The sequence below is a fragment of the Dermochelys coriacea genome, chromosome 6, assembly GCF_009764565.3.
Source record: "Dermochelys coriacea isolate rDerCor1 chromosome 6, rDerCor1.pri.v4, whole genome shotgun sequence".
Taxonomy (NCBI): domain Eukaryota; kingdom Metazoa; phylum Chordata; order Testudines; family Dermochelyidae; genus Dermochelys; species Dermochelys coriacea.
The window spans coordinates 42,893,655-42,908,379 of record NC_050073.1 but is presented as its reverse complement, the minus strand read 5'-3'; the positions used below and the strand labels follow the sequence as shown (position 1 = coordinate 42,908,379).

The following is a 14,725-nucleotide window of genomic DNA, read 5'->3' as shown; positions in this document are numbered from 1 at the left end:
CTATGCAATTACTTATATAAGAAGATCTACAAAATATGAATGGTAAAGTGCAACTCCAGCAAACAAGAGTTAATAGCTGACTAAAAACTTTTTACAGGATTCTTTTCACTTTGCTGTGGGTTAGGGCTAATCCTATATTTGGGTCAGACGCACTAACTGATTTATCTCCAACCCCTCGAGGCAGTGTAGGTTCACAGGCACAATTTTGTTGAACAATGGCCAAAAAACAAGTTCCACCAGTCAAATGTTTGCAACTTAATACAGCAGTCTGGCTGCAGTGCTTAGTGGTTATATATAGTGACTTGCTGATGATTCTTTGACTCAAAATATGGTCAGGTAAAGCATGATGATATTACACTTTAAATTTCTGCTTTTCAATGAGAGATTATTAGTTCTTGTAGAAACTGACATAGTGGTTTGTTTTTTTTTCTGAGAATCTTCAGAATGTTTCAGAAGGTAGGTTCCACAGGACAAGCTCAGATGGGATAAAAATCCCCTAGGTGGTGTGCGCTTGATTGTGCACAGAGAAAGTCTGTCAGTGGCTGGTCTGTCAAGTTTTAAAAAAGCAGGAAAGAGAGAGAGAATACTATGTCACTGCTGATAGAAGAATTTTGATTAGGGACTAAGAAAGAGGGCAGAGTAAATATGAAGAGGGCACCTATAACTTTTATAAATCTTTTAAATGTCTTTTGCTGGACTAAATATTATCATCTGCTGATTACTATTCTTTTTCTAATATATCCTTCAGAAATATTCCTGAAATCATATCTTAGTTAAAATGAATGTTAAATAAAATGTAATGAAATGGGATCTTTTATTGAATAAAAACTGAGTATTCCCTAAAAACTAAAATGGTTTGAGCAGCTTTGGCAAGATTTCCAAAAGTCTAACTATACAGCATTATATAGGATGTCATTAAAAGGATTAGATTCTGTCTCAACAAGACCAGCTGGAAACTTGCTATATGATGATCAGATCCTTCATGGTTTGCTTTTTCTAAATGTTTTGGCATTCTCACTTTTCAGAGCTGTTCCAATGTAACATTGGTGTCTCTAAACTCCAAATTTGGTTGGCTCTGAACTGTTTCATTGTAAAAATTAAGTAAACATTCAGAATTGTGACAAAGGGGACTTACTGAAGAATATTATAGATGATTCATATGCACATAAAATATTTTCATTAAATTCACAGTTGCTCTTTCAAATAGATGCTCTCTTCATCCACTCTTTTGCAGACATTTATTTGGCATACTGGTAAGATAACATTTTGGGGGGGGGAAGCATGCAAGTGATTCTATATGGTTTCTTGAATTCCTGATACAATCATGTCAGTATCATGGTGGATCCCAAAGGAAACAATGGAAATTTAAGGTTTCAGAGTAGCAGCCATGTTAATCAGTATGCGCAAAAAGAAAAGGAGTACTTATGGCACCTCAGAAACTAACAAATTTGTTAGTCTCTAAGGTGCCACAAGTATTCCTCTTCTTTTTAATGAAAATTTAAGTATTGCTTTATTGTGAAGCTTTCTTCTTGGAAGATTTGATGAGTTTTTAAGTTTTTATTTGTTTGTTTTTTTAATTTTGTACTATGAAGTTTTTCTTTCTCAGTCAGCAAATAAACAGTTAAAGCTTTAGATGGAAAAGGGTAATTGCCATGTTTCCAGCTGAAATACTGTAGATGCCCCAAGGCTCTGCTTCCCCTCTTTGACAAACGATCCTTTTGAGCTGTTCATTCTAATTTTGTTTTTCATTTTGAAGCTCCAGAGAGAGGTTATAAAATACACACATCAACATAAGGGCAAAATTCAAACTTTGACAATGGCACTAGTTAGTAATGATTTCATTGATGATTTGCATTGAACATCATAGAATATCAGGGTAGGAAGGGACCTCAGGTGGTCATCTAGTCTAACCCCCTGCTCAAAGCAGGACCAATCCCCAATTTTTGCCCCAGATCCCTAAATGGCTCCCTCAAGGATTGAACTCACAATCCTGGGTTTAGCAGGCTAATGCTCAAACCACTGAGCTATCGCTCCCCCCTATTCATAGTAGCATATTCATAATATGCTAATATGAATGACATCTGCAGTGATAGGTTGTCCTGAGGATTGTGTGGTGGTACTTACGCATCTTCCAAATAGACAAAAGCAGACAACTCTATGGACAAGAATATTATTAAATGGGAATATGCTGATAGATTGTTTTAAAAAAAAACACACACAACAGCAACAAGCTGGAACCTAACCATTAAATGGGTTTGCAGTCCTGACTGCAAACCAGAAAGCTGCTTTGAGTAGTTAGCCTAGTGATTTATGTGGGAAACCCACAGGAATAATCTTAGAATTGTAGAAGTGTAGGATTGGAAAGGACCTTGATAGGTCGTCTAGTCCCATCCCCTTCACTGAGGCAGGACTAAGTAATATATAGACCATCCCTGACTGGTATTTATCTAACCCATTTTTAAACTGACAGAGATTCTGCAACCTCCCCAGGTAATTTATTCCAGTGCTTAACTACTAATGTTCTTAGTCACTTTGGAGTGAGAAGAGTGGGGGAATGGAGAGAATGCATCCCACACTACTCTAAAGCAGTAGTTTTCAAACCGTGGGTCACGAGGCAGAACAGGAAGGGACTGGGTCGCTGCCCCCACCCCGAGCACCGGCTCTACACTCCCATTGGGCAGGAACCGGCCAATGGGAGCTGGGGGGACGGTGCCTGCGGGTGAGAGCTGCATGGAACTGCTTAGTTGCACCTCTATCTAGTAGCCGGACGTGCTGCTGACCGCTTCGGGGGTGCAGCATGGTCCACGGTGCCAGGACAGGCAGGAACCCTGCCTCTGTGCCCCCGCCGCACCGCTGACCGGGAGCCGCCAGAGGTAAGCCCATGCCCCAACTCTTCACCCCAATTCCCTGCCCCAGTCCTGAGCCCCCCCAAACCTGGAACCCCTTCCCACACTGCAAACTCCGGCCCCACCCCAGAGCCTGCACCTCCAGCCCAGAGACCTGATCCCCTCCCGCACCCCAACCCACTGCCACAGCCTTGAGGCCCCCCAAACCTGGAGCCTCCTCTTGCACCCCAAATTTCTCATCCCTGGCCCCACCCCAAAGCTTGTACCCCTAGCCCAGAGCCGTGACCCCCTCCTACACCCCAACCCACTTCCCAGAGCCCCCCCACACTCTGAACCCCTCATTCCTGGCCCCAACCCTCTGCCTCAGCCCTGAGCCCTCCCACACCCCAAACCCCGCATTTCCAGCTCCGCTGGGTCAGGGCATCAACAATTTTCTTCTGCTGGGTTGCCAGAAAAAAAGTTTGAAAACCACTGCTCCAAAGCAGGGGCCCTCAACTTTTTTCTTTCTGAGGCCCTCCCCAACATGCTATAAAAACTCCATGGCCTACCTGTGCCACAACAACTGACTTGCTGCATATAAAAGCCAGGGCTGACATTAGGAGGTAGCAAGCAAAGCTATTGCCTGGGACTCCATACTACATCGCCCCCTGCGAAGCAAAGTTGCTCAGGGCACAGGGTTCAGCCTCCTTTGGTGGGGCTTCAGTTTTCTGACCTGGGCCCCAGTGAGTCTAACCCTGGCCCTGCTTGGCAGACCCCCTGAAACCTGCTCACAACCCCCTGTGGACTCTGGACTCCTGGTTGAGAACCACTGCTCTAAAGCACCTCTTAGGAGCAATTGTTGCTATGGAAGAGATTGTATTCCTGTGCTGGCAGAAAGCATGAAGGCAGCTTTTGAAGGAGCAGCAGTGTATGTGGGTGAGACAAACAGTAACTGTGGGAGGGTGAAAACCCAAGGACCCTTAGTTAATTCATAATTTGGGTCAGCTTCTTGTCTATGAAGTGCTGAGCCACACAGTGGAAGGTATGAGTGCATTAGGCTGACAATTAGATGCCTAACAGGAGCCATCCTCCATACTTCAAAAGTAGACATGAAAATATTCAAGTTGATATGTTGATACTAGGCTATTCAGGTTCTTACATATCCTGGCTTTCATTGTTAAACTTTATTTTCAATTCAGAGCATCGAAAACAGATTATGTTCAAATATAACATCAGCCAAAAATAATTATTAGTGGTATAATAGAGTCTGTTCCTCAGTACATGGTGTAGTCCTGATCCTGACCGATACTTAGCACCCAAACTGCCATTGATTCAATGGTTCAGAGTCTAACTGATCTCCGCATATGGGGTTGGGAAGGAATTTTCCCCCAGGTCAGTTTGGCAGTGACAGTGGGCATTTTTGCCTTCCGCTGCAGCGCGTGGGTGTGGATCACTTACCAGGATTATCTGGATTTATCTCATTAATTATTGTCATTGTGGGGTCCTTGAGCACTGGTGCAAATCAGTCCTTCCTATTCTCTGCCCATGGCACATAATAATCTAGTCTTCTGTGGTTTGTAGTGCTTTTTTTCTTATTTCAGCTATTGGGTTTCGTGCGTGGGTGTTACGTTAACATCTTTGGCCCATTTACTCCATCTAAATTAATACAAGTATGTTGGATGGTGTTGGTGGCCTGTGATATACAGGAGGTCTGACTAGATGATCTAGTGGTCCCTTAAACTTGATGGTCCTGTGTCTCTTGAGAGTTCTGAGAGCTCCAAGCCTCTCAAGGGTCTTGTTACATCCTTTGGATGTCTCTTATCTCTTCAGATGTTACAATATCTGAAATCTCAGACTATATCTTGACTCCATTTACAATCTGACATTTTCAGTTGTGCTGATGTTCTTTGAGAACATCGTTGTACTACTTCCATGCACATGGAGCAAGAGGTTGAAATAAATATACTTCTAAGAATTCATGTAATTTTGAGTAACCCAAGTAGAGTTTCAGTTGATTGATCAAGTGGATGAAGGAAAGCCCAAAGGCTCCAGCTTTGTGTTATGGCTGAGTTGACTTTTGCTGACATCAGAAATTATTAATTGCACCAGTTAAATTACAAAGAAGTTATCATGGCTCAGAGAGCCAGGAATGTTGTAATTGTAAGGGCTGTTAGATTTCCCTTTCTGCTTCCTCTCTTTTGACTTTACGGAAGCAAGGTAATAATGTGAACTAATTTATGTGGGTTTTAGGCATCTTTTAAAGATACAATGTGAAATGGACATTTATCAGTTTGGTAACTGATTAGGTCCTCTATGAGGAGACTATACCCTGCCTTTGCAGGGGGCTGAACACAGTGATTCGATTGATACGATTTTTAGAGCTCTACGTTTTTTATGATCCTGTGTATATGATAGGATATTTTATATAACATATTTAATGCAAAATGTAGGATATATTATAATGTATACTACTCACCATATTATTATTTCTTTAGAATACTGGATGAATAACTTTACATATGCTGGATTGAAGACAAAGAGATTAAAATATGCATGTATTTTGATTGGATCAAATGAATCCTCCTATTGTTTGTACTGAGATGTATGTTGTACAGATTTTATTTTTGAAAGATTTAGCCAAGTAACAGATAAAACTACTTCCATGATGATCTTATCTACAGAGTCCAGAATACAACAGTTATATTAAAACAGCGGTTCTCAAGCTATTGTACTGGTGAGCCCTTTCACATAGGAAGCCTCTGAGTGCAAGCCCCCTTATAAATTAAAAACACTTGTTTATACATTTAACACCATTATAAATGCTGGAGGCAAAGCAGGGTTTGGGGTGGAGGCTGACAGCTCACGATCCCCCCTGTAATAACCTCATGATCCCCTGAGGGGTCCCAACCCCCATTTGAGAACCCCTGTATTAAAATAAAGTCAAGAATCTGTCTTGCTTGAAAGTATGGTGTGAAGTAATTGCTTATATAGCCTTTTTTTAAAAACTATCTTTTAAATGGTACAAGGTTGCTTTTTTCTCCCTATCTAATTCTTTCCCTTTTTGTTAAAGACTGATTTCCCCCAACTCTGGAGTGCTTTGGAGTAAAGCTGAAATTGACCTGGCTGATTTTAGCTTATTTTGCATCTTATCCTGTCAAAATAGTTTTGCTTGTGCATCAGTATCATTTACTGCTGTTATCAGCATTGCTCCAAGAATAGTGTAATTTAGCTATTAGCAGGCAAAATGCAAGATAGTCTAGCTCTGGGCCCCACATATGTTGCAATTCTGTTTTTTGTTTTGTTTTGTTTTTTAATTTGGTAATGAAGTGGTATATTTTTAATACATAAAGTTTAAATGATTAACCTTCTCCATCAGAGAACCAAAAATTTAAGGTAGATCAAATATTTAAACTAAAACACTTTGCAGTCTCTGTTTAAAGCCACAACAGCTAGTACAGTCACATGCATGTTTCTGACTTTATTCATAGGCCTTATGTCTCCAATTCAGCAACCACATGCTTCACAGTAAGCATGTAAACTAACTGAAGTCAAGGGAACTGACTGATATCAATAGGGCTACTCAGGTGTTTAAAATTAGGTACATGCTTAAGTGTCTTGCTGAATCAGGGCCTATTGGAGTACGAGAATGCTGTGTGGTCATACATAATGAGCTGTAATATATTACAAGGAATATTAGAAAACAGCAATTGCAACAAAATTGTTGTTGTCGGTCTTTTCGCTTATTTTGTTATATTCCAAGGATTCTTAGATTCAATTTAAAAAAGCTTATATCTTTGTTTTTCTATTACTAAGTGCTCCTCCTTCAAAATATAATCAGATTAAACTAGTTTTAGAGGGGAAAAAATCTTTTTCTTCTAAACAATAGTAACACCAAATATGTGAACTTCTGTTTTCCTTTTGAATGTAAGATTCAGGGTCTTGCAAACTTCTCAAATTATGTGTGGAGTTTGCAAAACTTGGGGCTTGTCTGCATGGGGACCCTCAGGAAAATTGATCTGAATTAACAAGGAGTGTGAATTTAGCAATTAAACTAAACCAAAATTAAGGCCATTTAATTCTGAATGAGAGGTTCTATACAGGGATTTATTGTGGTTTAACGAATTCACTCTAAATGCATATCTTCAGTTAATTTGGATGAACTTTTAATGTGCCTATATAGACAAGTCAGCCCGAGTTTGCAAATCCTTTTTCTTGTAATTTTAAATGTTGCTTTTATATACTCTGAGCAAAAATCACTTTAAAAAGACATTATTTTAAACTTAATACAACACATTAGAATAGGTATCTTTGTAAACACAAATAGGCAACGTGAAGTACATGATGGAAGTGGTTGCGAAAGGGTATACAGAAAGTCAGTGGCAGACCTGAGAATATAATACATGAAAATCTGGCTCCCATTCCTCAACTCTAGCCTCTACAACCCATTGGTCTTTGGGTTTATGTTTAGCGTACAATTAAAAACAAACAAACAAACATACATTGTGTATCCAGTGTATCCGTTTGTGAGTAATTTCTAAACAATGGTCCAGCAACCCTCAGTGATCTTAGGGAATACAGGACTATGAAAGCAGACAGGAAATGTTGTAAGAAAAGTAGGGGATTGGATTTCTCTAAATCTGCGGACCATATTCTAATATAGCTGGAGAAGCACTGCCATAGATACTTGGCCTTCTTTACAGCTAACACTTTGTCTATGAAATATTTGTTTATACATTTTCTGAAATGTGTATTTACCAGTAGGCTGCAAGGGCTCCAAAGGCATCTTTGGAGAGTTGCCAGTAGGACAGTTATTCAAATGGGGTTTTATTATCCTTAGAAAAGAAGCCATTGTATACTAGTTTGTAAATCTTTACTTGAGCAATTTACTTTAAGTGCACATTAAAGGTGAAGTGTCTGTCTTGATGTTAGAATTTTTTTTTCTTTTGTCTGTTGTGACCTTCCAATTGAATTAAATATGTGGTTATTTTTTGTGCTAAACTTCCAGTTGTGTCTTTGATATTTGATGGAAAAAGCTGCAGCTAATGTGCTGGAAAAGCTAGTCCTAAATAATAACCTATTGTCTTACCTAACTGGCAGGAGTATTAATGTAAGTGTCAGCAGAGTTATGCATTAGTTAAACAACAAATGCATTCTTTGATTAAAGCTTTAAAAACTACAACCAGCTGGCTATTTCTAAATAAATTTCCTTCCTTTTGTCCTCTTTGGCAACCACACAATATAACTAGGTGCTGATGGTGGTGGTGCTGGGGATGGAATATGATAGTTTGTTATCCAGGTTCAGTTAGTAAGACAGAGTCCAGAAGTTTGCTCAAAAGTTAATTTCACCACTGAATTTGAGCTCCTGTCCCTGCTGATGAGTCGGTAAAATCCTGCTTCATCTGTCAAGAAGTATCTTCTTAAACCTACCACTTCTCCTCTTCCGGGACTGAGGAGGTAGGGAGTGATGTTTAGTTTAAACTTTGTTTTGCTATACGAACTGTGGGCTGAGCCAGTATCCTGGTGGCAGGATGTTGTTGCTAAAACAGAATAGGTGATCATAAAATGATGATCTATAGTATTGAATATGATATCCAATAGAAAGTAGGTCACCAAGAAGCACAGCCTTATACCGGTCAAAAGTTGCACTTTGGATATATCTGTATCAATAATATTTGTCATCTTGAGACTTTGTTTTATCACTTGTATGTCTTTTGATTCCTCAACAGCTATAGTATTGTCTTGCTTGGGTATAAAGCATGTGTTCTTTCCGCAGCTGGGATGACAGCAGCTCCGTCAGCAGTGGGATCAGTGATACCATAGATAACCTCAGCACCGATGACATTAACACCAGCTCCTCCATCAGCTCCTATGCCAACACACCTGCCTCTTCCCGTAAAAACATAGATGCACAGGTAAAATTTCTGTTTGCTTCTAGATATACAGCAGCACTGGTGGAATTATTTTCTCTAAGCAATAGCTACAATCCCTTAAAGTGAATGAGCCTGTCTATTACTTCATCCTTTCAACAGTTCAGTGTTTTCTTGAAATGAAGAATGAAATGCATCAGCATATTTCTTATAATAGTAACCCTAGACTGTGATATTTGGCTCCTTTACAGCCTTTCAGCAACTCACTCTGAAATTGTTGAAAACCTGACCAGAAATAAAATAACAAACTCCTGCTGTCAGAATTTGTCTTGATCAATGTTTAATATTTTACTCTCAGCACTTTCAACCTTAAGGGCTCAATTCTGCCCCCTTTACTGATGTTGAGTAGTACAGTACCTGCATAGCTGGTCCCACTGAAATCAGTGGGGCTACTTGCTACCCAGAAAAATTAAGAGTGGCAGAATTGATCACTTTTTTCTGTATTTTTTTTAACCTCTCAAAATATTATTTTACTTCACAGTTTTTTTTTTTTACTGACTTGTTACTTTGGAAGGCATGTCTGATCTTTCAGTGTTCCTTTTCTCTTTAACTCCTTTATATCTTTTCAACAGTACCCTTCATACTTCCTTGCATCAAAATACATTGTGCCATGTGTGCATAACAAGTATGTTTTCTGGAGAGTTCTTGGTGTAAACATAATGATCAGATAAGGATTTCTGATATTCGCTTATAAGAAGGTCACTTTAGGAGGAGTTTGCGTAGCGATTATAATATTTTTGTGCTTTAAAAGAGGGCAGATATATTATTTCCCACATCTGCTCTGAATTGTGCTCTGTGCTAGTTTGGCTGCTGCCCTCCACACCAAAAGTGATGCTGTATGTATGATGTTCAGAAAGGCTGAGCACCCACAATTCCTATTGATTTCACTGAGGGTTGTAGGTGCTTAGCACCTATTGAGAACAGGCTTAGAGTTGGTAAAGTGCTGTGGGACCTTAAATGCTTTTTAGTCTTTATTTTAATGAAAAATATTAACACTAGTGGCATAAACAACTTCAGCTGGGGTTAAGCTACGGAAGGAGTTCAGCACCTTTGTAAATCAGGCCATAGGTCACTAAGGTAGTTAGTAATTATTCTCTCTGCACACACCCCAATACAATGGTTATCATTAGTGCTTATCACCAGTTACCACACCGGTGTATGGAAGATACCACCGTCTTTCCCTGTACGTGAAATTTGCGACACCTCTTTTACCACAGTGTGGTGACAGTTAAGTGTTGATTTTTTTAATAGACCCACTGTACATACAACATTATAAATAACAGATGTGATTTTTCTTTAGCACTAGAAAGTATACCATACCATTTATTAAAGAACAGAGTTTAACTAAGTTAATGCCAGAGTTTAGAGATTATTACACTTTCAGTGGAAATGTAAACACACATTGGCTAAGGAATTGTATTATCTTAAGCTTCCGGGGCTGCACATTATTGCAGGCTTTCTACTTTTGGCAGTATTTCATAAGACCATAAATTTCATATCCATAAGCATCATGCATACAATTCAGGGGGAAATTCCTTCCTTGAGTGTGGTAGTTGCAAAATTCTCCATAAAGCATCTGACTTTATAAACGGGATGTGCAGTAAGATTGGCAAAATATAAAAAAGTAAGAGATGGAGTTGCAGTGCAAATTGTGAACTGACTTGCTTTGTGGATTTAAGTCAGATTTTAATGTGTTTGAAAGTGGTATAATGGGGTTTTATTTCTCTCCAGTTCTTGGGTGTCTTTCTAATGGGTTAGATTAAAACTAACAGCATTCCACATCTTTCAGTCTATGCAAAAAGCCACCTCATTGTGCTCTTGAGATCAAATTGCGAGACAAGAGATAGGAAAAGAGCAAGAAAAAAGAAAAGCTAGCTGCACATGTTTAAAATGATTTTTATGCATCGCAATGAAAAGGTTCATATAAAATTCAAGGAGGAGGTAAATGGCAATGAAGTGAGTATTTTCGTTATTGTTTATTAATCAGGTGTTTGCTGTGTGTTGGATAGTTGGTTCGTTTTTGGTTTTGGCTTTTTAATGATTGTTCCCCAGTGTATCAGAAAGCAAACACAGCTAGTAGAATTCATTTATCTTCGGTTTTCCCTGGCAAAAAGCAGGCTCAACAAACAAACAAAAGTAAAATGTCTAAGTATAATAAAAAATTATTAGTAAATTTTTAAATCAACTTGATGGTTCTAGATTTTGAACCCTAAAAAAAGGAAGGATTTCAAAAAGACATTTGCAATGGAGATTCTGTTATGATTTATTGTTTCCCTTAGACTGATGCAGAAAAGCATTCACAGGTCGAGCGGAATTCCCTGTGGTCCAGTGATGAAGTCAAGAAATCTGATGGAGGATCAGATAGTGGCATAAAGATGGAGTCTGGATCTAAATGGAGGCGAAATCCTTCCGATGTGTCTGATGAATCTGATAAAAGCACTTCTGGTAGGAAGAACACTGTCATTTCACAGACTGGTTCCTGGAGACGGGGCATGTCAGCTCAGATTGGCATTACTACACCGAGGACTAAACCTTCAACCACCTCAGGCTCACTGAAGACACCTGGAACAGGTGAGGAAAAATGTAACACACAGGCAGGCCAACAGTTTACACTGGAAAAATAAAGTGCTTAACTGCTTTCCTGTGGGAGGAGCTGAACTTCAACTAGTTCTGTGTTTACTCGTAGAATGTGTGTCGGGGGGGCGTATATATACAATATACTAAATCTCTGTGTTTCTGTTTTATGGCTCAAAGTGAATTTTAAATTATACTTATTATACTAAAATGCTTTGAGTATTGTTTGTCTGTTTTGAATGTCCCTTAAATTAGATTGTTTGTTGGACACAGTGTTTGCAGTTTAATATTCTGGATTCTTGTAATGGTAATTAATGGCACTCCATATTCATAGTCCTGGATTAAGAGTAACTCAGAATCTAGACTTTACGTGGCTAAGGATAGTTGTGTGAAAGAAGCTTTTTCAATGATACAATAGCAACTGCATCTTAATTTATAATAAAGCAAATTTTCAGATGGACTTCATCAGAGCTCTTAGTACATGCAAATTTGTGCAAGAGCATTAATAGTATTTGTGCATGCAAATAGATGAATTAAACTTTCACTCACACTCGGTTGTATACCCTATTGTGAATGGAAATTTCAAGGTCTGTTTTGAAAATGTGGCCTTCACCAGTTATATACACTTTTTTTCTAAAGCTTATTTATTATTGCCATATCATACCACTTCACTATTGACAAAAAAGGATCCAACCAATGGTAGTCATGAAGGAAAAATACATCTTATTTATCTGTCACTATTACTTAACAATCTGTTCACTGTTTTTTATATTCTCAAGGGCAAACTCACCAGATACTCTCTCCTGGCAAGCCTGCATATATAACTCTCAATAGTGCAGTTTAATACAAACTGGATCATAATTGCATACTTTTGTTTCTCATGATGCTTTGATGTTTACTATTTGCTTAGCATTTTCAATATAAGTATTAGACTTCTTTTTTTATTTTTTAGGGAAAACTGATGATGCCAAGGTATCAGAAAAAGGTAGACTTTCTCCTAAAGCTGGACATATTAAACGTTCTCCATCAGATGCAGGACGCAGCAGTGGTGATGAATCCAAAAAGCCTCCCGCAAGTAACTCTAGAACAGCTGCTGCTAATACAAATACATTTGGATTTAAGAAACAGAGTGGGTCAGCTGGAGGCATGACTATGATTACAGCCAGTGGTGTAACTATCACCAGCAGATCAGCCACACTGGGCAAAATCCCCAAATCATCTGGACTCATGGGTCGGTCCACTGGTCGGAAAACTAGTGTTGATGGCTCACAAAACCAGGATGATGGCTACTTAGCACTTAGTGCCCGCACTAATCTTCAGTATCGTAGTTTACCCAGACCCAGTAAATCCAGTAGCAGAAGTGGAGCTGGTAATAGATCTAGTACCAGTAGCATAGACTCCAACATAAGCAGCAAGTCAGCTGGGTTGCCTGTCCCAAAAATGAGAGAGCCAGCTAAGGTATCCCTCGGAAGCTCTCTGCCAGGTCTAGTCAACCAAACAGATAAAGAGAAAGGAATATCGTCTGACAATGAAAGTGTGGCTTCGTGTAATTCTGTTAAAGTGAACCCTGCATCACAGACTACTTCCAGTGGAGCTCACCAGCAAGGAGCCAAGTACCCTGACGTGGCCTCCCCCACTTTGCGCAGGTAGGCATAAAATGTATTCATTGTGGAAGTACATTAACTGGAGTTATACAATTGTGGCTGTTCAGGCCAGGGACTGGCTAAGTTTTGTGGGCACTTACTAATGTGTGTGCTAGGCTGAGGTCTTTGTACTGAAATTTAATTTCACAGATAGTAAATATGTGCACCAGTAATATTGTAAATATTTATTGCATTACGGGACAGCAGCGGACATAAACATTTGAAATTGATTGTTAAGCTCTCCCCAAAATGATTGCAGTTGTGGCTAATTCAGAATAAAGTTAATATTTGAAAACATTATAAAGGCTGAAATATAAACCCACAACAACAAGGTTACAGGCTCCTGTAGAACTATTAATTCCACCTAGGGTGACTAGATGTCCCGATTTTATTGGGACAGTCCCAATTTTAGGGGACTTGTCCCGTGTCCCGACCTTACATTGGTCAGAACGCCCTTTGTCCCAATATCGGGACTGTCCAGACCGCAGCCGCAGCACCAACGCGCACCACTTCCTGGGGCAGCTACCGGTGCCCGCCTGCCAGCAGAAGCAGCACATGCTGCAGGGGCGGGGCTTGCAGGCGCCAGGCGTGAGCAGAGAGCCCTCCATCCACCCCACCTGACCCACAACCCTAGGAGCCAGAGGGACCTGCCTGCCGGATGCTTCCCGGGAGTGAAGCCGCCCCAGGTAAGGACTGTTGGGGCTCCCACTCACCCCCTGGCAGGTCCCTCTGGCTCTTAGGGGCAGGGCGGGGGGCAAGGGGCTCTCTGTGTGCTGCCGGCACCTGCAAGCCCCACTCCACATCTCCAGCAGCTCCCATTGGCGCTTTTCCTGGCCAGTGGGAGCCACAGAGCTCGCGCTTGTGGCGGGCACAGCACGTGGAGAGTGGAGACCCCCCCTCACCACTCTCACCCTAGGAGCCAGAGACCTTCCAGCAGTGCTGGTGAGTACGGCCAGGGAAGGGGGCAGGGTGTGAAGGTGAGTGTCTGGGAGGTGTGTGGGGGGTGCTGGGCTATGAGGTGTGGAGAGCGCTGGGCAGTGGGGGAGGTTTGTGTATTTTGGGGTGCTGGGAACGGGGGGGAGATCTGTGTGTGTCAGGGCACTGGGAAATGGGGGTCTGTGTGGGGCATTGTGTAGCTGTGGTGGTGGGGCTGTGGGGAAGGGCACTGGGAGGAAGGGAGGGAGGGGAAATCTGTGTGTATTGGGAAACTAGTAAGTGGGGGGTTCTATGTTGGGTGCTGGGCAGCTATGGTGGGGCTGTGGGCAGAGTTGCGCTGGGCAGGGTGTGTGTGTGCACAACACTGTGCATTTGTGGTGGAAGGGTTGTAGGGGGGCATAGTGGATCCAGGGGGCGCTGGGCAGGGGAGCTGTGTGGCGCAGCATGGGCTCACCCCCAACAGGAAGGGGCACGCTGGTAGCACAGGGCGCGGCGGACCAGTGTGCCTCTGGCTCCAGTCAGGGCTGTGCACCTGTGTCTGTCTCTTCTCCACCCCACCCCCACCCCATTCGCCCAATGTGTCCTGATATTTCACTCTTGTGATCTCGTCACCCTAATTCCACCCCATTGTATTACACATTGTGCAGCAACACAGGGAACCAGTCCAAAGTTTGGCCAGATTTACACATTGAAGTCAATGGAGTTACTCCAGATTTGCATTAGTGTGAGAATGTAATTTGACCCAGTATATTGACATTTGTTCACTTACTTGGCCCAATAAGTATCTCACTCCGTTACATGTAACGTTGTCCTGTGTGGT

At 41.0% G+C, this 14,725-nt stretch overlaps 1 protein-coding gene across 10 annotated transcripts in view; it reads left to right on the top strand.

Moving 5' to 3' along the window:
• Positions 1-14,725, top strand: part of NAV2 (neuron navigator 2) — a 642,916-nt gene that overhangs the window by 571,562 nt on the left and 56,629 nt on the right. For all 10 annotated transcript variants that reach the window (XM_038406029.2, XM_038406028.2, XM_043516356.1 and 7 more), the window contains 3 exons: positions 8,599-8,737; positions 11,032-11,323; positions 12,279-12,972. In XM_038406029.2, the coding sequence (XP_038261957.1) occupies positions 8,599-8,737; positions 11,032-11,323; positions 12,279-12,972 (1,125 nt within the window). The remainder of the gene's footprint in view (positions 1-8,598; positions 8,738-11,031; positions 11,324-12,278; positions 12,973-14,725) is intronic.